Source organism: Boleophthalmus pectinirostris, unplaced genomic scaffold (genome assembly GCF_026225935.1).
Source record: "Boleophthalmus pectinirostris isolate CB_2022bp ecotype Guang Dong unplaced genomic scaffold, ASM2622593v1 HiC_scaffold_16, whole genome shotgun sequence".
Classification (NCBI taxonomy): domain Eukaryota; kingdom Metazoa; phylum Chordata; class Actinopteri; order Gobiiformes; family Gobiidae; genus Boleophthalmus; species Boleophthalmus pectinirostris.
Genome location: NW_026571095.1, coordinates 22,966,435 through 22,994,270, shown reverse-complemented (window position 1 = coordinate 22,994,270; position 27,836 = coordinate 22,966,435). Strand labels below are relative to the sequence as shown.

Genomic DNA, 27,836 nt, shown 5'->3' with positions numbered 1-27,836 from the left:
TTTAGGCTCAGTGAGGGATGACTACATAATACCAAGATCTATTAGCAGGAAGATATGTAGCCCTATGTTTGACAGAGTCTCCTATTGATTACCTTGTACTTTGCCATGAAATATCCAAAAGGTAAATTCACAAATGTTGAACCTGATTGTTTCTTCAAAGAGTTAGACCCTAGAACTCACTGTATTTCTGCATTTTAACACTTTAACACACATTTATTTTATTTTATTTTATTTTTTCCCTATAGATTGCTGTGATGTCATCTGAAACCCAGCAATACCAAGAAAATCAAATCACATATGTTACATTATTCGTTTAGTTTATTGTTTATGTTGCAAGTTGAATACACCGTCTCAAACTTGGTCCTTCCTGTTATCATAATTACTTCATCACAGTCTCTTATGTGGCACAAATAAGCCCGCTGTTTCCTTTCGAGACGGATTTGAAATTCTTATCAGTGCTGTACAATATTACTCTCCATTTAGGTTGAATGGCCAGACCTCCTCTGTGAAATGGGCACTTTATTATGGTTTGGTAATCGCTGTTATGTGACTGTTTGGCTGTGAAGACTCCAGAGGAGGCTAGTCCAAGTTTTCATTCAGACATTTAGAAGTTGATTTCGAGGAACATTGTAAACGTCTTGGCAGTTGAACCCATTTAAGGCCCTGAGTGAATATATTAGTATAAATAATCAAAGATATTCCTACATTTCATATTCAGGTGGGGAGGTTTGACATTTGCTTGTCTCCATGTTATTAATTTTCCTACATATATCTTCACTATAGCATTAAACATCTTTATCTGTATGGAGACAAGCAGGGGGTGCCCAGGTTACGTGTCAGATCTGTGGAGAGGCGACCCTGCCACCAGTTGTATGTTGCATGTTTACTGTGCTCATTTTTAGCAATTAGCAATATAAGCGCATTGTGTAACAATCTAGGAAATGAGCAGATGCACTAGAAAAGTTACATAGCACATCTTTAAGTTAAAAAACTCAGTTCAACCCCCTATTTTCTTAGTGTCTGCCGTATTTTTTGGACTATAATACACAATTAAAATCTCTTAATTTTCTCAAAAATTGACAGTACGCCTTATGTATTAATTCTGGTTGTGCTTACTGGCCTCAAACCTATTTTCACTTATATTCCACCGAGTCGTGTTCTTTCGTCCGACAGAAACTGACTGCATCGGCGCACAAGGAGCGAGCTGCTTTTTAGTCATGTGGTTTTAAGTTTCGTTTCTGTAAATTGTAAACAAATGTGCGCAAAGTTGCACTAAACACATTATTACTCAATGTATATTTGAGTCCTCCTCGTAGGATATAAAAATCCAAACTTAAATTATCCACCCACATTCACATTCATAATACACATTCACCAAGACAGGGAGGCAACACCAGACGAATTACGCCACGATCTGCCAATGGATCGTGAATGCCTGGGCTAAGGGATCACTCTCAAGTGTCATTAGTTTGTTTGCTTAAGGCGCATTATGTACGAAAATAGATGAGAAAATTCAACATTATTGATATTGTGCCTTATAATTCGGTGCTTCCAAAAAATACAATATATATATTTTATCTCATCTATGCAACTGGAAATCTAAAAAGACTTGATTAAGGCTAAATACAAGTAAATACAGCCACAGCCATACATTGTCCAACTTTTTGAAACTTTAGACTCGTTTTGGACCTGGTTTATTCTTTGGTTACGTTTAAAAATAATAATTACTAGATTAAGAAAAAAAATCTTATCTACTATGCCATCATTGAGGGTTTAATTATAATGAAAACAAGCTCAGCCCTATCAACACTAATGAATGCCTCAGATGAAATGTGTGTGAAGCTCGGTCACTCCATTCATGCGGTTAACTGATCTAAGCGGTTGTAGAAGGCAGTGTCCCGTCCCCAGTGTCCCTTTTGGCCTCACAATTGGAGTACTTTGCTTTGAATCACAAGTCTTTTCGGATCAAGTGAGGTCCAAACACTGGTTCTGTGATCTAAATTTACCTCGGAGTGAACTCACATGACCACGCTTCGACCCAATCAGAAGCGGGCGGACGTGGAGCTCCGTCAGGGTCACTGTGTGCGTGTGTGGATACAAAATGAGTTATAAATTTGGTCACGTCACCTGGGACATTGTTTTGGCTGGTGCCTGGAGACAGAGGAGTAACAGTGTGGTGTAATCGGCAATATGAAGCCATCCATCAGCGGACGGGCGATATCGGAGGAAGCCAGGGTCAATGTGGGATAGAGAGGACAATAGAGTAACAGTTCAGACCAATCACTGGAGTTTTGTCTTGAGGGAATTATGAAACGAAGTGTGTGGATGCACACGTGTTTTTGCTTTCTTCATCGCTGTGGCCTTTCCTTCCTAATATTAGTACAGAAATGTATAAATAGTTTCGATGTACTACATTTGATTTTACTTTACAGTGCCAACTCTTGAAAGCCTAACTTTATGCAATCACACAGCCTGTGTACATTTCTATATTTGACAGAATTTGTCTTTAAATCAATAAGAAATTTTACTTTTGGTGGAAGACCAGAAAACCCACTTAACTTGATTGACCTTTGAACAAGAATTTTTGATCTATTCCATTAAAGTCGAAGTCTAGACAAATATGTCATATATGTAGATTATTAATTAAAAACAAGATTGCGTGCTTTACCCTTGATTCATGAAGTTTATTTTCCAAGTTAATGATTATTATACCCATTACATAACTTTTTTTAATTCCAATCATACAGAGCGAGATTTCTTATTTGGCCTTAAAGACCTAAACACTTACTTATAACACATTAAGGATTTGTATGGTAGCACCAATTTTCTGGAGGTTTATTTAAATATTTTAGATCCATTACATAATACTCCCAGACAATCGTTCAAATGAGTATCTTTGTTTGTCACCACTCAAACATGTGACCAGAAGGGGAAAGGTCAAAGGTGACCTTAGTCCGGTCCAGATCCTGACCCCAGACTCTCGAGAGTCCACTCCTCCTGCACAGATCTCTTCACAGTGGCGCCTGCCTCTTTCCGCTTTCAACAATACCCAAGCATAGATCTAGGAAGCTCTCTGCTAGATTGTTTCCGGGCTTTGTTTTGGTCACTTTCCACCCTGAAATTATGAATGAACATTGGGACATGAGCCTCAGCCTTGGTCTTGCGGCTCTGACCCTTTGAAGTGACCAAAAATACCAGCGGCTGAATCTGGGAGGTCAGCAATGCAGGAAAACCACGCCATCTTAGTCACCGCTCTGAGCACACTGTAGGGACATGGCAGGATATTGTTACGATGGCTTATTATTTTTGGATGGAAGCTGCCCCTGGTGTGCGAGAAGGCAATGAAAGATTGAGTGTTTATTTTATGGACTCATTCGAGTATGTTTGAACAAGTTTATGTGCCAACAAGGTCATTGTGGCTGTGCTTGGTGTGACAAAGAAAGTTTTCTGACACATGTATGGAATTCTTTAATTATTTGCATTGTCAAAATCAATGCCCTGTAATTCATAATAAACTGAAACTACTCATCATTTATATTAGGGATGTACCAATCCAGCTTTTTCAATTCCAATACCAATTCTGTTGCTGTGGCTTTAAATATCTGCCGATACAAAATATTAACCGATACCAGTGCAGAGACTGACAACATTTATTTGCAACTGTTCATCTCTCAAGTAGCTACATCTTTGTGAAAATAAAAGTTTAGATATTATGAGACTTTCATTTTATTACATGATATCGAATACCAGTGTTTGATCAGTACATCCCTAATTCAAATAAAAATGGATAATGAAAAAAATATACACATGGGAGCATTTATTTATATAAATTTCCATTTTTGATCTTTATAATATCGAAGTCTGTATTCAGCATCGAGCCCGTGCTTTGTAGAATTGAGTTTGAAACTTTCCGTGACAACACTAAATGGATTTTATAGCCTCAGCCTAAGCTAACAATAAAGTAATTTTGCCAATGCTACCACAGTATCACCAATGCACACATGCACTTTTTTATTTATTCGCTGTTTGTTTAACCCATCTTTAAGCATGCTATTATTGCTAATTCTATGTTATCAGTAAAAAATTTCATAATTTTTTACACCCATCTATATGGAGGTCTATATTTTGTGCCCCTGAATGCCCCAGCTAGGACTCCTTATGTGAGTGGACAAGTCATGCAGAGAGTAGTAATGAAATAAGATGCTGGAGTTTTCTCTATATGAAACCCAGTTGAGTGTCATAACTGCTGTCTTCAGACTGCACTGATGTTTTTCCAGGCTAAGCTGCAGTTTCACATGTAACTTTAGACCAGCAAACCCAATTCAGTGTTTACATGGACATATGGTCTGGGCCCCTGTAACAAGATAAAGGCCATAGATTTTCTGATGGGCACCAGATTAGCTGTAGAGGTGAAGGATCATAACTCGATGTGTACTTTCCTTACTAAATAATTGAAAAAAACAAAACAAAACAAAAGCCATCTTAAAGCTTGAAAACAGAATTAGTTTATTTTAAACATTTAGCAGAGGTCTAAAGTTATTCCTCACTTACCGTATGCATTCAAAGCATCCTAATTATTCACCACAGTGACTTTATAAGTGCTTTTCACAAGTCTAAGAGACAGCACACAGTTATTAGTTAGTTATTAGAGTTATTTTCACCTCAATAGCTGCTTATACAATATATTATATACTCACAGTACTAGGGAACAAATTTTGCTCAAATACAGCCAAAAAAAATTAGGTTCAAGCCCTTTAACAAATGTTAACAATTTATTGCTCTCCCACTTGGGTGTTTAATATGAGAAAATATTGAGTCAATTATTATATCTTTTTTATGGATATTGCATTTTAATTAAATATAGGATTTGAGCCGAGGTGAATTAAATAAGCGTTTTTTTTGTTTTTTTTACTTTACACAAGCGGTATTTGTTTTCTAGGGAAGAAAATTCCACATCTAGGCCTACATGTGCCTTTGTACTGAATATAAAAATCTAACTCCAAACAGCTGTTGTTAAAAGAATCTCTTAACGTTGTTTTGGTAGTGTCTGTCATTTTACATTCTTTGTTCCTGGAATTCGACTGCACATGTAGCAATGTTCAGCCAATCAGGATACAATATGTTTTTTTCTCCCTGCATTTGAGTTTGTTGTGATAATTGGTTTCATATTGTAGCAACCAAAATATTGAAATTCTATTAAAAAAAAAAAAAAAAAAAAAATAGCTTGTTCTCCTGAAGATGCAAGACAGGCCTTCAAATTATATTGAAAACAGGATAGTGTACTTTAACTCCCCCTAAAATACAGCCCCAACTCACAACTTTTTAACAAAAAAAAAAAAAAAGACTAAAATAACACCCATTTTTATATATATATATTTTTATTGCACCAAATAAAGCCAAAAGAAAAACGTGTCCTTAACTGAGTGGGCTTGGATCTCCACAAACCAACCCTTATTTGGCCTTGAGGAGGGCCTCCATCTGCCTGTTGTTTCCATGGAAATGCACTTCCTTTGGTTATAATATTCCACAGTATAGCATCAAATATCCATAATATCACCAAAGTATTTTTAACTTTCTGTTTCCATGAAATCATGATGACGTGTTATTTGTTGAAAAGTGGCGCGGTGTTGCTTTTGATCCATAAAATAAGCAACTAAATCAACACCAGGTATTCAGAAAGCTTGTGTACCCAAATATCTGAAGCTCACTGAGGTGTTGTTGCTATATTTCTGTTTGTAATAACTTTGGTATGAATAGTGGAATCAGACATGATCAGACAGCTGTGCACGTTATAAATATTTCGTCTTTCTTCTGCCTTGGCAGTGCTTCATTTTGGAGCATGCTCCTCCTTTTGATTCCAAATTCCACATGAATTTTTCCACTTTACGAGGACGTAATGCATAAAACTCTCTTACTTCATGCTAAACTGGTTATGGCTGAATGCACTGGTAATAAATATTGATTAAATTAGCATCTAGGTCTACCCCAACTTGATTTGTAGAACTATGAAAACGTAAATTAATGGAACTGCGTGATCTTTTCAGATATGTGTCTATGTAACGTTGTACATTTCCATACCACTTTTCCCCACATCGGACTATTACGTCTTAGTATTTTGTTTTTATTACATAACTTGAGGATATAGTGAACTTGTATTAGAATAATCTGATTTTGCCTGTGCTTGTTAATATGCATAGGCAACCATGAAGAAACAACATGTCTGTCCCATTTTGTGTTATTGTGCAAGTTTTTAGATGAGATGTGCAACTGTGTGTTTATGTATAATTTCTCTGTGCAGCATTAGAGTCTGAAGTGTGAACTGGGTGGGGCCAACAGTTAAAATTAAATGATGTTCCTCATTCAGGCTCCCAGTTCTGGTATACAGGGCCCTTTCCTTGAACCCAATATAATAATAATCTAAGAAAAAAAGTTTTCTAACACTACTACAACTCAATATAGGACTAGGACTGGGCTCAAATTTCAGTTTGATTCTTTATTTAGTCAAATTTAAGAAACTATAAATGGCTTTTTGTATTAATTTTCTTTACATATCAGACAAACTGCACAGTCCTTACACTGAACAAAAAAATTATTCCACTGTTCTTTGAAAACTCGGCACTCGGTCAACTTTTTGTACTTTACCACTCATCATTTAGTTGTCTTTAACTGCACTACAAAACTCTGCACGTGCGTTGACTGTCACTGTTTGATCTCAAGATTCTTTTAAATATACATTTTTAATTGAACAAAATACAAGATGCTGATGTGTTATTATGTACCAAAAAGTAATAAAATAAAATAGGCCATAACAACTTTTAAGGATTGCCTCATTGTGCCATTTCAAGTGGTGGGGGGCAGAGGGCCTGGGGGTCTTACCACCTTGTTAAAACAATGATATTTACTGCTTTTTTTTAAATAAAGAAATACAGTTAATATTATGCAGAATGGAGTTAAGCAATTTGGCTGGCCCTCCACAATATTTTCTGTTTGTCATGTGGCTACTTGGAAAAATAATTGCCCACCCCTGATCTAAATTCTTAATATGTCACCGCAAAAAATTGTTACATTACTTCCTCCTTAAGCCTGAACTCTCCTCTAAACTTTATAGCTGTTCCTGACAGATGATTGGCTGTAGACCTCTATTTAAAACAAACCTAGGCTGTTCATTGACTATATGAAATGCCTGAATCTTGATTTCGATTAAAATTTGATTCATTGCTCAGAATCACCATAAACATTAATCTCTCTTCAGGGAAAATCACCTTAACTGCAGTCCTTCCCCATTTCCTGACAGGAGGTAGACCCAGAGGTTTAGGAAAGAACCACCAGACCATGTCGTCACTTGACAATAATGACCTCAATCCTCTGCTAAAACACTTTACTCTGCTCCTCTGCGCTAGACACCACATACCCACATACACACACACGCACGCACATGCACACACACACACTCAAACGCACACTCACGTACATGTATCTCCGCACAGCCCGCTCTTTGAGTTGACTTAACTGCTTTGGCACTCGGTCTCGTGGAACTGCACCCTGCGAACTCTTTGCCCAGGAATCCCAGACATTTGAGGCATTCGTTAAAGCTGTGCCGCTCTCCCTAACCTCTCTCTCTCTCCTCTCTCTTCTTTCTCTCTCTCTCTCTCTCTCTTTCCACTCAGCTTTGCTCTCCTAGCTCTCTTCTCTCCCTCTCTTCTGTCTGTCTCTCTGTGTTTCTCTTCTCCCTTTCTATCTTTATTCCTCTTCCCTCTCTTTTTTTCTCTGTCTCTCTCTATCGTGCTCCTTCTTTCTCCTGCTCTCTCTTACTTCACTCCTTCGCTCCTTTTCCTATTTTCTTCATTTCTCTCTTTTCTCACTTCTCCTTTCCCACTCCCTATCCTCTCTCTCCCCTGTATTTTCTCTCTACCTTCTCTCTTTTTTCTTTTTCTCTCTCTCCTCTCTCACTCTTCTCTCTTCTAGTCCCCTTCTCACTTATTCTCTCTCTCTTCCTTCTCGTTTTTCTTTCTCTCTCCTCTCTCACTTTTCCCTCTCCTACTGTTCTTTCTCTCTTCTCTGTTCTACTCTCCCTCCCTCTTCTCTCTTTTTCTTTCTATCTTCTCTCTTCCTTCTGTTTTTTCTTTCTCTCTCATACTCTCCCTCTCTTATTTTGTCTCTCTTCTCTCAGTCCTCTCTCTCTTCCTTCTCTTTTTTCTTTCTCTCTTCCTTTTCATTTTCTTTTTCGCTCCTCTCTCATACGCTCCCTCTCTTATTTTAGCTCTCTTCTCTCAGTCTTCTCTCTTCCTTCTCTTTTTTCTTTCTCTCTCTTCTCTCTCCTACTCTCCCTCTCTCGTATTCTCTCTCCTCTCTCTCTTCTCTCTCCTACTCTACTCTCTCTTTCTGTAGCTTCTCTTTTCTTTTTCTCTATCTCTCCTTCTCTCTCTGCCTCTTTTTCTCACTCTCCACTCTTCTCTCTCTGTATCTTCTCTCTTTCTCTTTTTGTCTATCTCTCCTACTTTCTCCCTCTCTCTGTTTCTCTTTCCCTCCTTCTCTCCATACACACATGCGTACCTCTCTTCCCTCTGTCAGTGCTACCAAGTTAATCTCTTTGTCCAAACAGTTTTCCTTTCTTCTCACTGCCTGTTTAGACAAGAGCAGTTTGTGGATTTCTCAGTATCCACCAACACTGATTGAAGTCTCTTTTGTTTTGTTTTGGGATTTGCGTTTGGATCTGGATTAATTTAGCACATCAAAACACATACCATTACTTTTTAATTGGGAGGACAATAAATATTTGAACACACCCGTTGCCATTTAAGGCCTTTTAAACTGGCAAATGATTTTACCGCTTTGCCTGGAATGTTTCACGGTATGACATTAAACTTTCTTGCTTGTCCCCACCTGCTTGACAAACAGTGGTTACATTCTTTGAGTCAGTATAATTTAAGAATACAATTTAGGAAAAGTAAGAACAAGAGGTTTGCAAAAATATCTAAATATCGATATATATTGTATCGATATCATGGGCTGTTGTATTGATATACCAATATACCGCCAAGAGTATTTTTTGGCATATTTTACAAAATTATTTTTTTATAGCACTACAGTTTGCTTAGAGGAAGGAAATTAGTTTAATGCAACACATTTAACATTTTCGCTGTTTTGATGATTAAAATGGGTGTGTTTCATATGAATTTTACGCAAGAAGTGGTCTAACGGACTTTTAGAAGAAATCACACCCATGATTTAGACATAATTTTTTTTTTAGTTGTATCAAATCGATTTGAAAGCTCACTGTATTGAAATATGTATTGTATCGTGGCCTATGTATCGAGATATGTGCTGTATTTTCCAGACTGAATATAAGCCGCATCAACTAAATTTTAACAAATTATAAAAACTGTACATATATAGGCCCCACCTGAATATACGCTGCATGTGTCCACGTCTTCAAGAATGTTTTCATGTTCGGGCCATCTGCTTTTATTGCCTTTGAAAGTTTTTGTCATGTTTTTGAGTCAGTTCGTCACGCTGCCATCGCCAAAATCTCACCATCGCTTCATTGGTGCCAAGCCCATGTGCCGCAACTCTGTTTTCTTCTTCGACTGCCACATCAGTCTCCTTTAACTTAAAAGCTGCATCATCTGCATTTCTTCGTGTCTTTTCCATGAGGAGGGTATGTGTATGAAGTAGGGATGGGCATTCGATGAAATTTTCTTAATCGATCGTCGGAAGAATTAACGATCGATTATCGATTAATCATTAACGTTTTTATATTAAAATTATCATCATTATTATTACTATATGCACTACTAATCTGCATAAATAAATTCAACTTTATGACATATAAACTGTAACGACTCTAGAGCCACATCAATCTGTTTGAGATTATAATGTGTTTAATTCAGTTTTGCGCAACTCTCACAGAAACGAAACTTAAAACCGCATCGCTAATTTGCATAAACTCAGCGAAGATAAAACTACAGCTCTTGTGTCGCTGATGCAGTCAATTTCTGTTGGATTAAAAGACATGATTCAGTGAAATACAGGTTAGTGTGACCATATTTGCATTTGTCAAAACCAGACACCATACGGGGGGGTGGGATGTGGGGCCTCGTCATCGACATTGCGCGACTCTCACCTGGCAAAGCTTTTTCCCACTGGACACCGATACAAATGTTCCTGCTTTATACACTGTGCACATGGACTCCCACTTGTCCCGAACTCAACGGAAAGCTTGGAATTTCTTGTACAAATCATCGTTAAACACGCATTTGTGCTTCGGTACGCTGCAGACTGACCGAATGTTTGTGTTTGCTCGCTCCTTCTGAGTGCAGAGACACATGTACGGACCCCTGTTTGGTCACGCTACGCACAGCAACCTACATTCGGTTTGTCGATTAAAATTAACGTAATCGATGAAATTCTTAATGATCAATTATCGATTAATCGATTAATCATGCCCATCCCTAGTATGAAGTACAAAATAACTGTTCAAAACACAATCAAATGAGCTCTACAGTGCATGACTGCTGCAAGTTTTGTAGGATTTCAGCAGATTTCAGGCTCTCTCAGGAGCGGGGCTGGTTCTATCAATCAGGTATGAGTGGATGTCCGGCTTCTGAAGTTTGAGACGTTTCTTCTCGTCATTTACGCATACGGGTAAGACGTATCCCCCTCACTAATGTTAATGTAGCATCATAACTTACTTTATCAGACGGCAGTAAACTGTTTGAGTGCACTGACAATATCACTAGCTAGTGTATCAACTCCATGTTAACCCTAGATCCGTGTGTTAACCGCACAGACAGCGGTGTTTTCTGCACTCAGGCTGCACGTATCCGCTGTGTTGCCAAAACATAGACTGTACATATGAATGGACAATGTGCCAAACAAATAATATGTCCATATATTAGCTGCATCGTTTTATTACCCACAGGATTCAAAGTGTGAGAAAAAAAAGTAGCTCTTAATGATAATGATACCCAGCCCTAATTATCCCAAATATCACAATTTCCAGTTTATTTTTTTACTTGTTTTGTTTCCTGATGACATTTTTTGATCAACATCAACACAATCTTGTTCTTAAGAATATAGCAACACCTATTGTTTTAACTTAAACTTACACCCAAAAAGTTTCATAGTCTGGCATTAAAGCAACACTCTGCAGCTTTTCTGGTGGAGGGTTCCCCAGCTGCAATTAGAATACCTGTAACTCAATATATGCATGAAAAATGAGTATAATGCTATAATGTAAAATATTCTAGACAAAGCAGCAATCCAGGTAAAGCTATAACATCTCCATGGAGACAGTTGGCAGCAGTACCCTCACCAGAAAAGTTACCTAGTGCACCTTTAATAATCAGATCACCTCAAATTGTACCAAATCCCTTGTACTTCCTGTTGTCTGTAGCCTACAATTGTTCAGTATATGCTTAAGTGATTTCATGGCACGTAAAACCATAATATTCTGTCAATATTTTACATGACACTGAGCGGGAAGGAAATGAAAACTCAAGGCTGTGGCGTGCGTCATCCTCGTGCCTCCAACCAGCAGCAGAAATAATTATCATCAGTGAGTCCTGTTTATATCTCTATTCTAGTCACGGACGAGCTGCACATTCGGCGCCCCCTTCTGTTGTTTTGCTGTTTTTGTGTTTCTCTTAAAGCTCGCTAAGGTCACGTCTTAATGAAATTGTTTTCCGTTTTGCCGCTCAATCCCACCAGAGGAGAGCAAGGTGAATATTAGGAAAAATGAGACTACTTATGCCCCATGGCTTTTGGTAATCACAGTCCAGACAACTCTAATTTCCTATCCTTCTTCTCAAAAAAATAAAATAATGACTTTAATTGAATCATTTCGGCAGCTTATAAACTTAAATTGGGTTATGGCTTGTTTTTGTTCTTTTAAGGCAGATTTGGGGGAAATTGGGAGAAAAACATGTTTTCGAGTAGATCAGAATAACAATTATTGGTTGTGGCCTTAAGACATATTGTTATTCTAATATAACCTAATATTGTTTCTTGTATAAGCAATGTGTATAGCCGATAGTGAAATGGGACTAGTTTTGCTGATGGTTCAAGCTTAATTTTTTTGTCCATTTACCTTACTAGAAACTAAAAACTAAATAAATACTAAATAATGGACTTGTGCTGATAGGTTGTAGCCAGGCTGGCGCCACCTAGTGCCTCCACGCAATTTCATTTCTCTCCAGCGACTAGGTCGGTAGGAGGTTTGCAAAAATCCCGGAAGTGTGAGTCCGAGCGCCAGCCAGTCAGTGAAGAGCTCAAGGATTTACAGCCGTAGAATGTTTGGTGAATTTTATCAGGGGGAAAGACATTATTGCCCTTCTTCCTATAGGATTTGAGAAAAGTTTAATATACCAGTTGACATACGTCTCGACCAAATAGCAGCGATTGGTTAAATTAAAAAAAACTTACCTGCCTACCATCAAGCGAACGAATCCTAATGCTGCGAGCTCAGATGGTTTCCACAAAGTGAAACCAGCTGATGAATCAGGCTAGACAGTTTTGCCTTTTAACAAACTAAACTTTAGGGCTGTCAAATGTATTGCAAATCATATATTGATACTAAAACTAGTATCGAAACTACATCCTCATTTGAGCAGGTATCGATACTAACAAAAATTATGTTCACAGGACAGAAATGAACCTTTCCTGAAGCTTTAGAATGATCTTGAGCTGTAGCAGAACAAGTATAAGATCACAAGGCTAGTATACGCTTATGGACGACTATGGAACCTACCTTAATACTCAGAGATGGAAATTACACCACAGTAATATGGTAATATAAAAAAAAAAAAAAGTACTATTGTTTGATGACGAAAATGACATTCAATTGTCTAAATAAAAACACTGTTGTATCCGAATCTTTTCCTTAGTATCGAAATCCAGTTTGAAATTTTAGTATCGTAACACTACAAAACAACTACAAACAAAACAACACTAAATACTACTGAACAAAACTGTTTTTTTTTCATATCGTTAAATTTCGTATCGTTTAATGTGATTATACTGTATCGATATCTTGGGCTGCCGTATTATATACCGCCAAGAGTATTTTTTGGTATAATTTACAAAATTTTATTTTATTTTATTTTTTTGCAGCGCTACATTTTGTTGTTTAGAGGAAGGAAACTAGTTTATGCAACATATTTGACATTTTCACTGTTTTGATGATTAAAATGAGTGATGACCAATATCAGATCACAATTCATACAAGTTGACAAATAGTGAAACGGCCATAGGATGTAAACCTGAGCTATAACATTGCATATATTGTAATATTTGTCAGAAAAAAATCATGTGACCCTCTAGAGTGGAATTTTGGAGCAATATTTAATTGTGAATTCACTGACAACCATCACAATTAATTAGATTTTCAATTTCTGTAGCTGAATTAATCACATGCAGGAGTATTAACATTTGAGAGGAGACCGAAAATGAACTGATAAACAAGAAAAACATGAAGCTCTAGTATTCTTTTTCTATTTGATAACCTTTCGCTGTATGTAATTTCAGTCTTTACTAATTGCAGCCATTCAAATTGCCATTGTTGCAGCCATGTTTAGTTCTAACTATCTTGTGTCTTGTGTGTGTATTGAAGTCACCTGCAGGTCTGCTCTAGTGTCAGTGCAGTGTCCCTCCGCTCCTCTCCCAAACCCAATCATGTGTATTGATCTGAGCTACAGAGACAGACCTCCGCCCCAGGCCACAGGAAGAACACACTGCTCCAATCAATACAAGGCTCCACAGCACACGGCGCTTATCGGTCTAACATAAAAACAGCCACAGAGCTAAAGGAGATCGTCACTACTGCACTAAATGTATCGCCAAATCACGTGCAGGATATTTACAGCTTTCATTTCCATATGTGTCAGTAGTGTGGGATTTCTGGCGTGAAGGTGTTGTTTTTTATAATGTATCAACATACAAAAAAATGGGTGGAACTGATTTGAAAGAACACTAAGCAACTTTTTCTGTCTCTATTGCGATATTATTGCTTTATAAGGCTGAGTATCATTAAGAAGTTGCCGATACCATTGCATACCTCAATACATGGGCCACGATATGATACGTATCTCGACACAATGAGCTTTTGGTTCAATACAGCAGCCCACGATATCGATACTGTATCATCACATTAAACGATACGATATATTGATATTTCAATACTTTTGCGCACCCCTATTGCTTTACCAGAAATTTTTATTTGTAAGACGTATCAGTCTTCAATTTTGTCAGTTGTAGGTGGATTTATTGTTTAAGAAATACCTAAAAAAAAAAGCTTGGATCCTTGCTGTGAGCCTCTCCACAGATTTGACTCATAACCTCTTTCTTGTATTGCTCATCGCTATGATATGGATAAATGCAATGCCGTACTGTGGAATATTCCATCCAAAACAATAACACACCCATGAGGACAAGCATGACGGCCCCTCCCTCAGAATTGTAATTAGCTATATACTATCGTCAAAATTAAAGCAGTATTTTCATTTTAGTGTGGCTAACTTTTATTTTCCCAGTCTTTTAAACCGGGTAGCCATGGCTGACAAAAAATTCTTATGTTTTAGGACATTTCGTTTGTTAAAATTTACTCATTGTCCTCATCGAACCATAGCCTTGACCATGTAGTTTGAGAATTGCAGCTGTATTGTTGTGAACTGAAGGTGTTTTTGCTTGCGAGCTGCTGAAGACACAATTGCTTCTGAACAAAAATATCACAATAGGAATCCTTTTCTGCAGTTTGCACTAGGGATGGGCATGATTAATCGATAATTGATCATTAAGAATTTCATCGATTACGTTAATTTTAATCGACAAACCGAATGTAGGTTGCTGTGCGTAGCGTGACCAAACAGAGGTCCGTACATATAGCTCTCTGCACTCAGAAGGAGCGAGACACAAACATTCGGTCAGTCTGCAGCGTACCGATGCACAAATGCGTATTTAACGATGATTTGTATAAGAAATTCCACGCTTTCCGTTGCGTTCAGGACAAGTGGGAGGCCATGTGCACAGTGTATAAAGCAGAACATATGTTTCGGTGTCCAGTGGGAAAAAGCTTTACCAGGTGAGAGTCGCGCAATGTCGATGACAAGTCCCCACCTCCCACCCCCCGTACGGTGTCCTGGTTTTGTCAAACGCAAATCTGGTCACACTAACCTGTATTCCACTGAATCATGTCTTTTAATCCGACAGAAGATGACCGCATCAGCGGCACAAGAGCTGTAGTTTTATCTTCGCTGAGTTTATGCAAATTAGTGATGCGGTTTTAAGTTTCGTTTCTGTGAGAGTTGCGCAAAACTGAATTAAACACATTATAATTTCAAACGGATTGATGTGGCTCTAGAGTCGTTACAGTTTATATGTCGTAAAGTTGATTTATTTATGCACATTAGTAGTGCAGATAGTAATAATAATGATGATCATTTTAATATAAAAACGTTAATGACTAATCGATAATCGATCGTTAATTCTTCCGACGATCGATTAAGAAAATTTCATCAAATGCCCATCCCTAGTTTGCACACTTCACTGTAATTTCGTAGCAAAAATTTAAACGTCGAAATTTCACGTTAGTTTCCTTCATGATCGTACAAATTGTCCTGACAGTGTCTCTTCATGTTCAAAGACTCTTGTGTATTTGTCCTTTTTTAGATTTCTCTTTTCAGCAAAAAACTTCCTTTCATAAGAAACTAAATAGTAGCCTTGTCATAGCAGTGGAATTTTAATTACCGACCGGCGCACCACGACATTCCTCTTGGCCTTTTCTGTACTTCTAATATGATCTTAATGTGAAGAGGCCTGAGTACACTGGTGTATGGTTCTGGCTGAAAAAGGAAACCATGGAAAACTCACCACTAAATCTTTGGAGGGTGATTGTGGTCCATGTCAACTACAAGAGCGTTTAATATTTGGCAAAAGCTCGGGTCGATTTGCGTCAGTCAAAATCGGAGCGGCCAGCTAACATTGTGCACATTCACTAAGCGTCTAGCTAAGTTTACATGCTAATCTAATCAGAGATAGACTGTTCTAGGAGCTTGATCACTCTCGTCGCCGTGTGTCCATGGCTACGACACTTTATCACTTTGCTCACTCTGCTTGTGACGGGGAGGGCATCTTGTGTAAACATTTGGCAAATCACTCTGTAACTGGTTCACTGTGGCAATCCCTGATGAAAAGGAAGTATCCCAATGTTATACTCAGTCTACATTATAGTTGGAAGATCTGTCAAAAAATGATTAATATTGTATTTTATTTTATGATTTAAAATAGCAAATTAATCTGTCACTATATTAAAATGTAAGCATTGAAGTTATAGACTGTATAAAGAAGTCGTCTAAGGGAGTGTGACGTCACCCACAGCGTTCGGCTCCAGTCAAATGAAGCTCACGGGGCCTGCAGTTGAAGGAGTGAATTCAGAGCCAAGTTCCATGTGAGGAATAGGAATTTATTTACGGACAAAATGGTACATGGAAATAAAACACCTGGATCATGTACACAGTATCTGCCCTGAGAGTTGAGAAAAATGGCTTTAAAAATTTGATGTCTCTTGTGTTTGTCAGAAGTACATTAATGATAGTGTGTTTATGTGTTACTGTATGATGAGTTAATATTTATCAATCACAACCATCACCACTGATTTTACCTTGGACCTCTGAATGTACACTTAAACTACAGAAAGAATTTAAGTTTGTGTGTTGAATAAGAAGTTGTGAAACTTTCAAGTCTGTGTTCTGTCCCATTTCAGAATGAGACCTAAAAACATGTTGCAGTATCTGTGAGTCATGTGAAATTGTTAAACAACAAAAAAGTGCAATATCTGCATTTGATTTAGTCATTTACAGCGTTCATTGCTGCAGCTGCACTTTTCCTCTGAATCACTGTAGTTACAGCAAATTTCACATCCAGATTTGTTAAAAACAAAACAGAGTTGAGCCATAAAACTTTGTCTTCAAATAAAAGAAGTGTTCAGAAGGTTATTTTTGGCTTAACTCAATTTTTACTAAATACACAGTTACTTTCTTTTGTAGGGCAGCGCAGAGCTAGTTTGTGTGAACATTTTAACCTCACTCACTGGGCTCACTGCAGCAGTTACAGAGAGAGGGGTGTCATTTTTCAATATAAAGTCAGTAGGGGCCAGATTTGATGGAGCCGGTGTCCCCATGGTCACTTCCTGTTTGGAATGTGGCGGCTAGTGAGTTTATTTATATATACAGTAGGGCTGCTCAATTATGGAAAAAATCATTATCACGATTATTTTGGTCAATATTGAAATCACAATTATTAAATAAATAAATAAAAATTATAGTTGCACGATGCATTTATTCAGCATTTCTCTCTCAAAAAACACTTTGTTATTGATAATTTACGCAAAACTTTCAAATTGAAAATGAACATAGGCTACAAATATGAACCTTAGAGCATTTTTGCGATGTATAAAACATAAAATGAGAAAATATACTTTGAACTTGAAATAAGGCATAGAAAACATCAAGGTATCAAAAATAAACTATATATCCAGATTTTCTACAATCTCTATATTAAAAAAATTAAATAAATATACTTATTCATATAAAAATTATCCCAAAATCACTTTTTAAGCTTTTTAACTCGATTATGAGTTTGGAGATTGTTTGACACACAAATCGAAATTGCGATCAAGCTTCAATTAATTGCACAGCCTTAATATACAGTATATGATTAAAGTATATTTATGAATATTGAGGAAATCACAGACGAACGATGTTGTAAAAGTTGAATAAGACTATTACAGTTCCATGTGCATTAAAAGCACCTATAGATATATTTACAAGTGACACTACTCCATATTTAGAAGGTAATCCCCTTAAACCTATAGCATTTTTTTTGCGTTGCGTACATTTTTAGCCTTTTCAAACAATCCTGCCCATTCTATCTGTGTGTGTGGCTTTGCGTGCACTAATCTGCCCATTCATGTCCCATTTGCAGCTGACATAGTTTTGACAGGCCGCATTCATTCTTTCAGGAGGCATGCATTTGTGTAGGTTTGTTGTTGTTGTTCGTTATAGCGCTGCTTTGAGGGCCCATTGTGTGGCTGTGCGGTCTCCATCCGACTGTAACCTCCACTAATGACATAAAGACACAGGCATTTAGGGCCATTGTCCTCCGGGCCATACATGTGACACAGAGACGGGGTATAGTCAGATACACAGTATATTTACCTGAATATGATAAGGAAATAAGTAGTGTGTTATAGAGCTCGACAGTGACCGCTTATTACCTGGTTCCAGATCAAAATTTCTCCCATTTTTCTCATAGATTTTCAGAAAAAAATGTATATTAAAAGGTACCTAATGACCACAATTATTTAAAATCTATTATTGAAACTTTATAAACCGCAGAGTTATTAAAGCATTTCCCCAAACCTTGCATTTAAACAGCCTTTTTGAACTTAAAACAACCACGGATTTTAGTTAGCATTAGGGATGTAACGATATCCAAATCGCTCGGTACAATATTATCACGGTATGCATCTCTCTGTAAGATATTTATTGCGATATTTTGGACAGGCTGACATAATTGTAGATAGGACACTTTTTTGCTTTTAAAATACCCTGACAAGATTTTGATGTGAATTATTACTGTCATAAACCCAGGAATTCAAGTAAAAACATATTTCTTCATGTTGTCAGTGCTGAAATGAATCATGGGATATGCAGTTCCCGATGTTTATTAGCTATTGGTACTATAAAACCATGCATTTAAGAAAAGGATTTTGTAATTTGATATACTGTGAAGCCCACAGTATTATTGTGAGACTTTTGACCATATGATATCATGATAGGTCCGTTATTGTTACATCCCTAATTAACACGTAGTTGGTTAGCCTTAATATTAGAAATTTTGGGTAAGAATTAACGGAAAATTTACTTCTAGAATGGTTGTAAGCCGCCTTTATTGAGCTCCATTTTGGACTAGTGGTGAAATTAGGATTTTGTAGATGTTGAAGTGAATGTGTTATCCCCAAAGTTATTTGCCCAAACTTGTGCTCCAACCAATGAAAAACTGGACTGGTAAATATAAAAAGTGCACTATGTAACTTTTCTGTTAGAGGGTCCGCCACATGCTTGTTTCCATGGAGATGTTATAGCTTCTTATAGCTGGAATTGGAATGTTCCACAGCATGGCATTAAACATGTGTATCGCCATGGGTAAGTATTTAGCACTACCAAGCCACATTATTCATCAGATCTGTAGAGAGTAAGAAGGCATGTTTTGTTTTGTTTTTTTCGCAACAAACATACCTGTGGTGGAATAGATAAGTTAAATGCCATATTGTGTAACATTTCAGATAAAGCAATATTACATTTTGAGACCAGTTGTAGTACACCTTTATCTTGAAAATGTACATCCATCAAATTACCTTTAAAATATACTCCTACTGCAAACGCCATCTCCCTTTCTATTAATTGAACTCATATTACATATCTTGTAATCCAATTTGTAGTAATCAATGGAAATGTTGTAAAAGTATCTTATGCCTTCATACTTTCATGGCGTTTTGTAAGAGTAAGTTTACGTTGGTTGAAATATGGATTGTGCAAAGCCTTGTTGTTATCCTCATTGTTTTAGTTGAATATTTTGCTCCCACCTTCCCATGTGTGAATGTTCCCAAACAAACCGCTCCCAGCACTCCCTTCCAAACCATCTCTGTGTTTTTAACAGGCCAAGAGCAGTCTGTCCTTCATACTGAATATGCGTATAAAAAACTGAACAGGATTTGACCTGTTTATGAGTCTGTCACAATACTAACATTTCAAACTCGATTTTGATTTGACTCGATGCTCAGTGCTTTTCAGGAAAGGTTTATTTCTGTTTTCTGTTTTTATTATCAAATGAGTATCTAGTTTTGATACTAGTTTTAATATCTGATTTTCTTACTTACATTTGACAACCCTATTACATATGTTTAAATTTAGGAATGCAGGATGTCGAAATTGTAGTGTGAAAATTGCAACTAAAAATCGTTTAGACCTCAGCAAACGTGTTCTGAAATGCGTGGAATTCTTATATTAGTTTAGCAGTTTATATTTCAGTCTCAAATATTAATGCTACTGACATGTTTAAAATAAACACTTCAACTGAAACTTCATTTTTTTTCGCAATACTTCAGAAAGTCACAGTATGTTTTTTGTCCAGTGCTCGCGCCAATTCTGAAAAACTCCCTCATAATTTATTGTTCGATGATTCATTCTGTCCAACTGCATAAGAAGATGCTGACGTGATTAAACTCAAGCATTACCAGAGCGGCTAGTGTAGTGAGAGATTTGCATGTTTTAGGAAAAGAAATGCGGTTTTCCCTCTTTCCTGCCCCCAGAGCGTCGTTCCGAGTCTGGGCAATCAAAGGTGGCGTCGGGTGGCCCCTCTCCAATCCCACCTCCAGAGCAGCTGTGACAAGCGAGAGGGACAGGCCTATGCCCCTCACTGTGGCAAAGCTGTTGTATTCTGTATAATAGGCTTTATAATGGGCTAAGGGGTAAAATGTTTAGAATAGCTGAAAAACAAGCTGGTAGAGAAAGGGAGAAAGGACATTTTACACTATTTTGCGCATACAGTTGGTAATGGGATGTTCCACAGTACAACAATAATCTTTTATTTAATTACAGGTGTTTTTATTCAACAAAATTAACTTGAAAAACAGTGCATTCTTACTGTGAGCAGGGTCGCTTCTCCACAGATCTGACCTGATATAGCTTAGCCTTGTTGAATCACCTGCTTTTGTCCATATAACAGAAGAGTGTCCGGTTGCAACCAAATGAAGCTCATCAAGGCCAGCGGTTATAGCGGCTATTTGCATTCAGGGAATATTTGGAAATCTGAGCGTGAAACCAGTGAGCAAATCAGGAGAGACGTTGAATTTAGGTTAGTTTTTGTGCCTAGGTCTGCGTTACAACGTAATTGTTTACCAGATTAAATGTACAGTCAAAGTTAACGGATTTATGTCTTGGAAATACATTTACTTATGCGTATTGGCAAAAGTCTAGTCCTCCTGACATCTCTGACCTCTTGGGGTCAGAGGTGAAAAGCCTCACATAGAAGCCTCTCTCAGGTCAAAACATAAAAATGACAAAAATATCTTGTAACAGAAAAAGAAATGACTTTGGCTTCAATGTTTAATACATGACTTACAATTATGTGGTAATACATTAAACACATAAAACTTATTGCGTGTTAATGTACAATATATACAGTCGATTAAATTTTTGTACTCTTTTTAATTGGGTTTGGGTTTGTTCTCATTGTTCTTTGTCACAAATGATCTACATTTCTTCTGCCATTTTAATTATGATTGATAATATCTTAAAATGCCAGTGGGAGGGTTGTTCATTATTTTTAATACCAACATTTTCTGCATGACATTATGTCTACAGTTTCACCATTATCAATTTTTATCCCAAATAACCCACATATAATAGTTGCATTCAGACATATACGTCTACTGCAAAGCTTTAAGAACAACTGCTGCAGTCATTTAAGTTCACCTCCGCCTGTTGCTATGTAGGACAGAGCTGTATTTTGGGATTGCCGTTTCTTAGTTGAAAGAGCAGATCACCGTCTAACATGATGCATTGTTTTCTACTATGATTTTATTGTTTTGAGCACAATCTACAAAATTATTCTTGCAACTTAAAACTAGTCAGACATGTCTACAGGAAACGAAAAGATCACATTTAACTTTATTTAATATATTTTCCTCTATTGTAGCTTTTATTACACTTTCAATAGCTGGAATAAATTCAATTCATAGTGATCAAATGCTTCATTAAGAATAATTCAGGTTTTGTAAGTACATAATTACTATCCTAATCCCTTAATGAAGTCACACTATTTGTTCTGTTTGTTGTTTTTCATTCACGCTCTCTTAAGGCTAATTAAGGTGTATTGTTATTATACCTTTATCTTTACAGAATTTGAGTGGTTATTTAAAAGTGTTGACCTCAAACTAATTTATTTTTTTATTTATTTACAACTAGACAAAAACTACTTCAAACTTTTTAAATGCATAGATCATATAATATTTATGAATTTGTGGAATAATTGACAACGCATTTATAACTGAACTCACTTATTGTTTTATTAATGTTTTTTATTTCTGGGGGGTCGATACAAAGCGCTGAGTACAAACTGTGCCAGTAGTGTCATTCAGGTTCACCCCAGCCCTGTGCACTGGGGCTCCATTTCTTTTCTCCCTCTTTTTTTTCTAACCTCTGCATCGCGTCTGTCCCGCTCAGGCTGATCTGTAACGGGCCAAAACACACGAAGGGTTAAACCGAGCCCATGTCTTCTCTGGAAATGGGAGAGGCCAGTTGAGTGGCTAGCGTCTGCAGCTAGCCAACACATTGGATAAAGCTGAGGGTGGATCTGCGGCTGGTTCCAGGCGCTGGACTGGACTTGCACAGGATCAGGATTCACAGTTGAAGCAATGCACACCGCGATGCCTTTGTCAGTAGGAAGACTAAAAACGTGTACTAGCATGTATTTGAATTCAGTTTGGCGGTATCATAAAAAGACAAAAATATTATTAGATCTACATTTATTATCAGCAAAACTGTGTAATGTTCATGTAATTATTTAAATGATAAAAATTCAGTTCTGTTCTGAAATGCTGCTTCTGGTCATATATGATCTGCTTGGTGATTTGACTGTCAAAAAGGCTGCTTCTCTTTTACAGTCCTGATTTGTTTAGTTTTTTGATATACTTAAAGTCATATTCTGTGGTAATGCAAGCAATATTATCAATTTGAATATATTTTATAAGTGGTTATAGTTTGATAGTCAAGGCAGAAAATGTGACTTTCTATGTGTTTATTCATCTTTTGTTATCTGTTGGTCTTAAATCCAAATATGGGTTTTCAAAAATGGTCCAAATTATAAAATGGGTGCCATACATTAGAACTAGATCTGACGAAAGCATATTGTCTTATTTACATTTCTTGCACATTTCTATTTTTTTTGTTGAGGATGAAGTTTAATTTATTGATTAAGAGAGGTGGGGAATAGCAAGTCGTGACTTGGACTCGAGTCAGACTTGAGTCAGTATTTTTAGGACTTGAGACGTGACTTGATAAAATGGACTAAGACTTGGGACTCGACTTGGACTTGAAGGTCAATGACTTGGGACTTGACTCAGTGTGAATCATTACGGTCAGAACAGAAAGAATTCAGATTTAAAAGTGCTTCTCAAGTCTAAGATTTTGTCAAAACATTTAAAAACTAAAAATTTACATTTCTACAACTCTTATATACTCTATAAATACTCATATATAAATATACTATGATTTTTTTTTTTAAGTACAATTTAGTTTAAAATTCATATAAATTGCAAAAAAAAAAAAGCTATGTTTGGTACTTTTTTGGTTTAAAGACTTGAAATGACTTGAAGCTCAAAGCAGATGACTTGCCTGTATTTGAGTTGGGACTTGACTTGGACTTGAAGTCAAAGACTTGAGATTTACTTGAGACTTGCAAAACAACGACTTGGTCCCATCTCTGCTGATTACTAAAAACAAATTGCATTTTGTCAGTTTTTCCTGTATTTTCTTTGACAGAATCTGTGGTTACTCAGGGGTGACCTTATGAAACCAACTTTACAAAACAGCAAAGATTTGTGTGTTTTGCGCTCCGTCTAAGTCCTTAAGTCTCAGCTCAGATTATCGGGACCCGCACTGACGTCCACAATGGCGTTATATCATTTGTTTTTCTGTCGCCCCTTTTCCTCCTGCCAGTCTCAGGTTGCAGCTGACCTTCCCCACCTCGTACAGCGAAGAGGGGGAGAGGGAGAGACGAAGAAAGACCAAGAGAGAGGGTGGACGGAGAGATGAAGGGGGAGAGAAAGAGTAAGGTAGAAAGAAAAAGTGAAAATGAGAGAGAAAAGGAAAGAAAGGGACAGAGAAGAGATGAAGGGGAAGAGAAAGAGAGAACATGAAATAGAGGTAGGATAGTGAAAAACAGAGAGAGAAAGAGTGAAAGTGAAAGATAGGGAGTGAGCAAAAAATGGAGAGGGAGAGAGAGAGAGGGAAAAGGAATTTGTAGAGAAGAAAATGGGAAAAGAGCGAAGGAGAGATTGAAAAGGGAGAAAGAAGAACAGACTGGAGAGAGAGGTGGAAAAAGAGGAGAGAGGGGGAAGAAAGAATGGCTCGAGACGGAAATAGGGTGAGAAAGGGAGAAAGTAAGTGAGAGTGATCGAAGGAGATGGAGAGAAAGTGGAGTGAAGGAAACTGGGAGAGGAGAGAAAGGAAAGCTGGAGAAAGAGTGAAATATGGGGTGGAGAATGATAGAATGAGAGAAAGAAGGAAGACTTGAGTATAAATAAAGGAGGGAAACGTAGAGATACAGGGGGTCCGTGTTGTTTTTCTTGGACCCAAAAAGCACTAATGAAGCGAATCTGTTCTGGAGCATGTCCTCAAAGTGCTGAGTCAGAAGAACAGAAAGAAAAACATGGAGTTATAAAACACCGGTTCTCAAACAGAGGGACTGGTACAGCGAAGTCCTGATCATATACGACAGCCGATCTAAATAAGCTTCCCCTGCTTCACTGTTGTCCATTGTTTATTACAGACTGACTACTAATTTTCTGTCTCCCTCTCTTATCTCCTTCTATTCCCCTGTTCTATCTTTCTATCTCTACTCCCTCCCTCCTGCTCTCTCTCCTTTCTTCTTTCAACCCTCAGTCTCTCTCTCTCTCTACTATATCTCTTCCAAATAACAGCCTGGTGCACACCTGTGATATGAGCCCTGTGTTACATAAAGACCATTTCCCACATACATGAACATAAACAAACAGCGTGTCGTCACATGACAACACAGCTCTCATTCAAGAGCATAGATTATGCAAAATAGATTATTTTTAAACCATTTATGCTGTTGTTCGCTTATCAAAAACATACTTGTCCAAATCCAAATCCACTTTCTTTATATAGCACATTTTACGAACAAAACAGTTCCAAAGTGCTGCACGGAGATCATAAAAGAAAGATAACAAAAAGGTAACTTGCTAAAGTTTTAAAACAATAAAACCAGTAAAATCAAACAAAAACAAAAACATAAAAATCATAAAATTGCAGTAAATATTAAAATAAATAAAACACTTGTAGTATATTTTCCATTATGCAGACATTATTTTAATTTAGAATATGTTAAATACTTACCCCAAGATGACCAAAAGCGTGAAGGGGCATTGTGCAAAATCGACTTTTTGCAGCTTTCTTCCATGTTATAACATTGTTGCTTAACCACACATACCATATGTCATCTAAGCACGTTTGAGTAATTTAGTGATCTCTCCCGGGCCCTATTCACACCCTCCTTACAGTTACAGTTCGCAATATAATCTTGCCCAAGCTCCTGCACTGCAATTCTCCATAATTCTACAAAAGCATAATATAGATCAAAACACGACTACTTACCAAACCTTCCACTAGCAAAATGCACAGGGATGGGCTATTCAGTGTGTCAAAAATTTAATTAAAATGTATTAAACTTACGTTGTTTTTCACAAAAGGTAACATTGTGATCTAAATATGTTATGTTCCAACAAAAGCAAACCATAAAGCAAAACTGATCAATCATCATAATGAAATGGATTTTCCAGTACTTAATTTTATTTTTATTTAGCTTTAAATTATCTTTTTTAGATTCTTTCCACATGAAACAAAATTGACATGGAGTTGACTTCACTGGCACAAAAAATTGTCTCATGGACCCAATCCCAAAAAAACAGTGAAAATATGGGCCTCTACTTTCCATCTTACCAGAATATTCTTTAAATTGTTGACTACTTCCCTAATCAAATTGCTTGCTGATGGTACATTTCCAGCTATTGATAAGTTTGTTGACGGTGTACTTGAAAGTCCCCGTCGCTTTCTTTGCTTATTTGCGCAGGTCGTGCCTTGAGGACGGTTGTTGTTGAGACACGTAAAATAATGTTTACAAGTCTAGGCAGTGGTCGTGTACACATGCACATCGAAATCTGATTATAATCTGATTTCTGAACCTTTAAGGTGACTTAAATGACATAAACAGCAAAATCTGACATGAGTAATCAAAGGAAAGATGATCAGAGAGAAATGAGGTGATATGGATTTTTACATTTCCACAAATTTTATATTTAACACAATTTGTAACCACAGCAACCAAAAAGGTGTCTGCAAATCTGAAAAATTAAAATTGTGACTGACTAACTGTAGTTATGCTGTAAAATGGAAATCACAGTGAGTTATCTTAATCAATCCACTAGAATATTATCTGTTTTCAACATAATAGTGCAGGCATGATGAGTATTTGTTTTATAGACAAATAAAAAAAAAAAATGAAGAAATGCCAGAAAGTTCTTATAGACTAGTGTACTCAGGGTAGAGAGCATAAACTAGATAGTAGATGCTTTAATTGGAAGAGTAGTGTGCTTATCTATTTCTATGGAAACAAACACGTGGCAGCAGCAGGTCAAGTTACAGGTCAGATATGTGGAGAGGCAGGCGACCCCACTCACTGTATAAATGTATGCAACAGGAATGAATGCATGTGCTTCAAGTTACTTTTGACCAATAAAAACACATAGAATATGCACAAAGACACAAAAACCACATTAAAATACAAAATTGGCATTATCTCCATTACTTGATGCTTATTTTTGCTATAATCTATTATTTTGAAACTTGGTGTCTATGTAAATAAACCAAAATTAAATACAGAATTATAATTTGTTAAACACTTGCTTCAGTTGACTTATCAGTGTTATCAGTTCTGTATCTCTGTTTAAACCTGGTGTGTTTTGCTGGAGGAGGATCCCCACTGTTCTCAGTCATGTCTTTAACAGCTCTGAATCCTCTGGGCCAGGACTCATGTTGGGACTTAACTCCTGCCTCAAGGTTTCAAATATATAACACAGTCCTGATCCAAGTCTCTGGGCTCAGCAGGGGTGTCAGCTTTTCTTAATACAAGTTTTTGGGAGATTCTTTGGTTTCAAGCTGTTCTGTGATAAAAGGGGGATGTGTGATTGTTGTTTAGGGATTACAAAAGTATATCCATTATACAGCAGCAGTCTGTCCTGTAGTCCTATGTGGTGTGTGGATGTTTGATTTGCACCATTAACTCCATCAGTCTCAGGGCAGCTGTGGCTACACAAGTAGCTTAGCATCCCCAAGTGTGGAGTGAATGAATAATGACTACTTTGTAGTTTGGGATGCCTAAACTTATTTTTCATTGGAAAGCCAACATTAATAATCATTAATCATTACAAATGTCAGCACCCCATCTCAGGCTAAATAAGACTCCCTAGAGGGCCTGGCTTGAAATGACTTGATTGATTATAAATGAATTTCCAACCATTTTATTTGTGGCTAGAGAATTCTTCCCTGTATTCCTCTGGTGCGTTTGACTGATATCCTTTGTTTTGTCCTTGTCTCCTCCAGTGTGTCCCGCTCACTGTAAGCACCGCGCCTGCACCAAAGACGGTCAGTGCTGTCACGAGCAGTGTCTGGGCGGCTGCTCTAAACCCAACTCTGTAGAGCACTGTGTGGCCTGTAGGGGGCTTCAGCACCAGGACACCTGTGTGGAGCAGTGTCCCCCAAACTACTACCTCTACCGGGGCTGGAGGTGCGTGCCCTTCTCCTTCTGCCAGGACCTCCACAACAAGTGCAAGAGAGAGAAAGAACGCAGCAAGAACATCGACTGTCACGAGTATGTGATCCATAATGGAGCCTGCATCCCTGAGTGTCCCTCTGGATACACCACTGTCAACTCCTTTGCGTAAGTATCATGGTACAGGTTTGCTCGTGGGATGTTAGTCT

General features: G+C 37.4%; 1 protein-coding gene across 1 annotated transcript in view; it reads left to right on the top strand.

Moving 5' to 3' along the window:
• insra (insulin receptor a) overlaps positions 1 to 27,836 on the top strand; it is a 55,855-nt gene that overhangs the window by 27,079 nt on the left and 940 nt on the right. Inside the window, exon 3 of the mRNA XM_055151981.1 lies at positions 27,459 to 27,795. Within this exon, the coding sequence (XP_055007956.1) occupies positions 27,459 to 27,795 (337 nt within the window). The remainder of the gene's footprint in view (positions 1 to 27,458; positions 27,796 to 27,836) is intronic.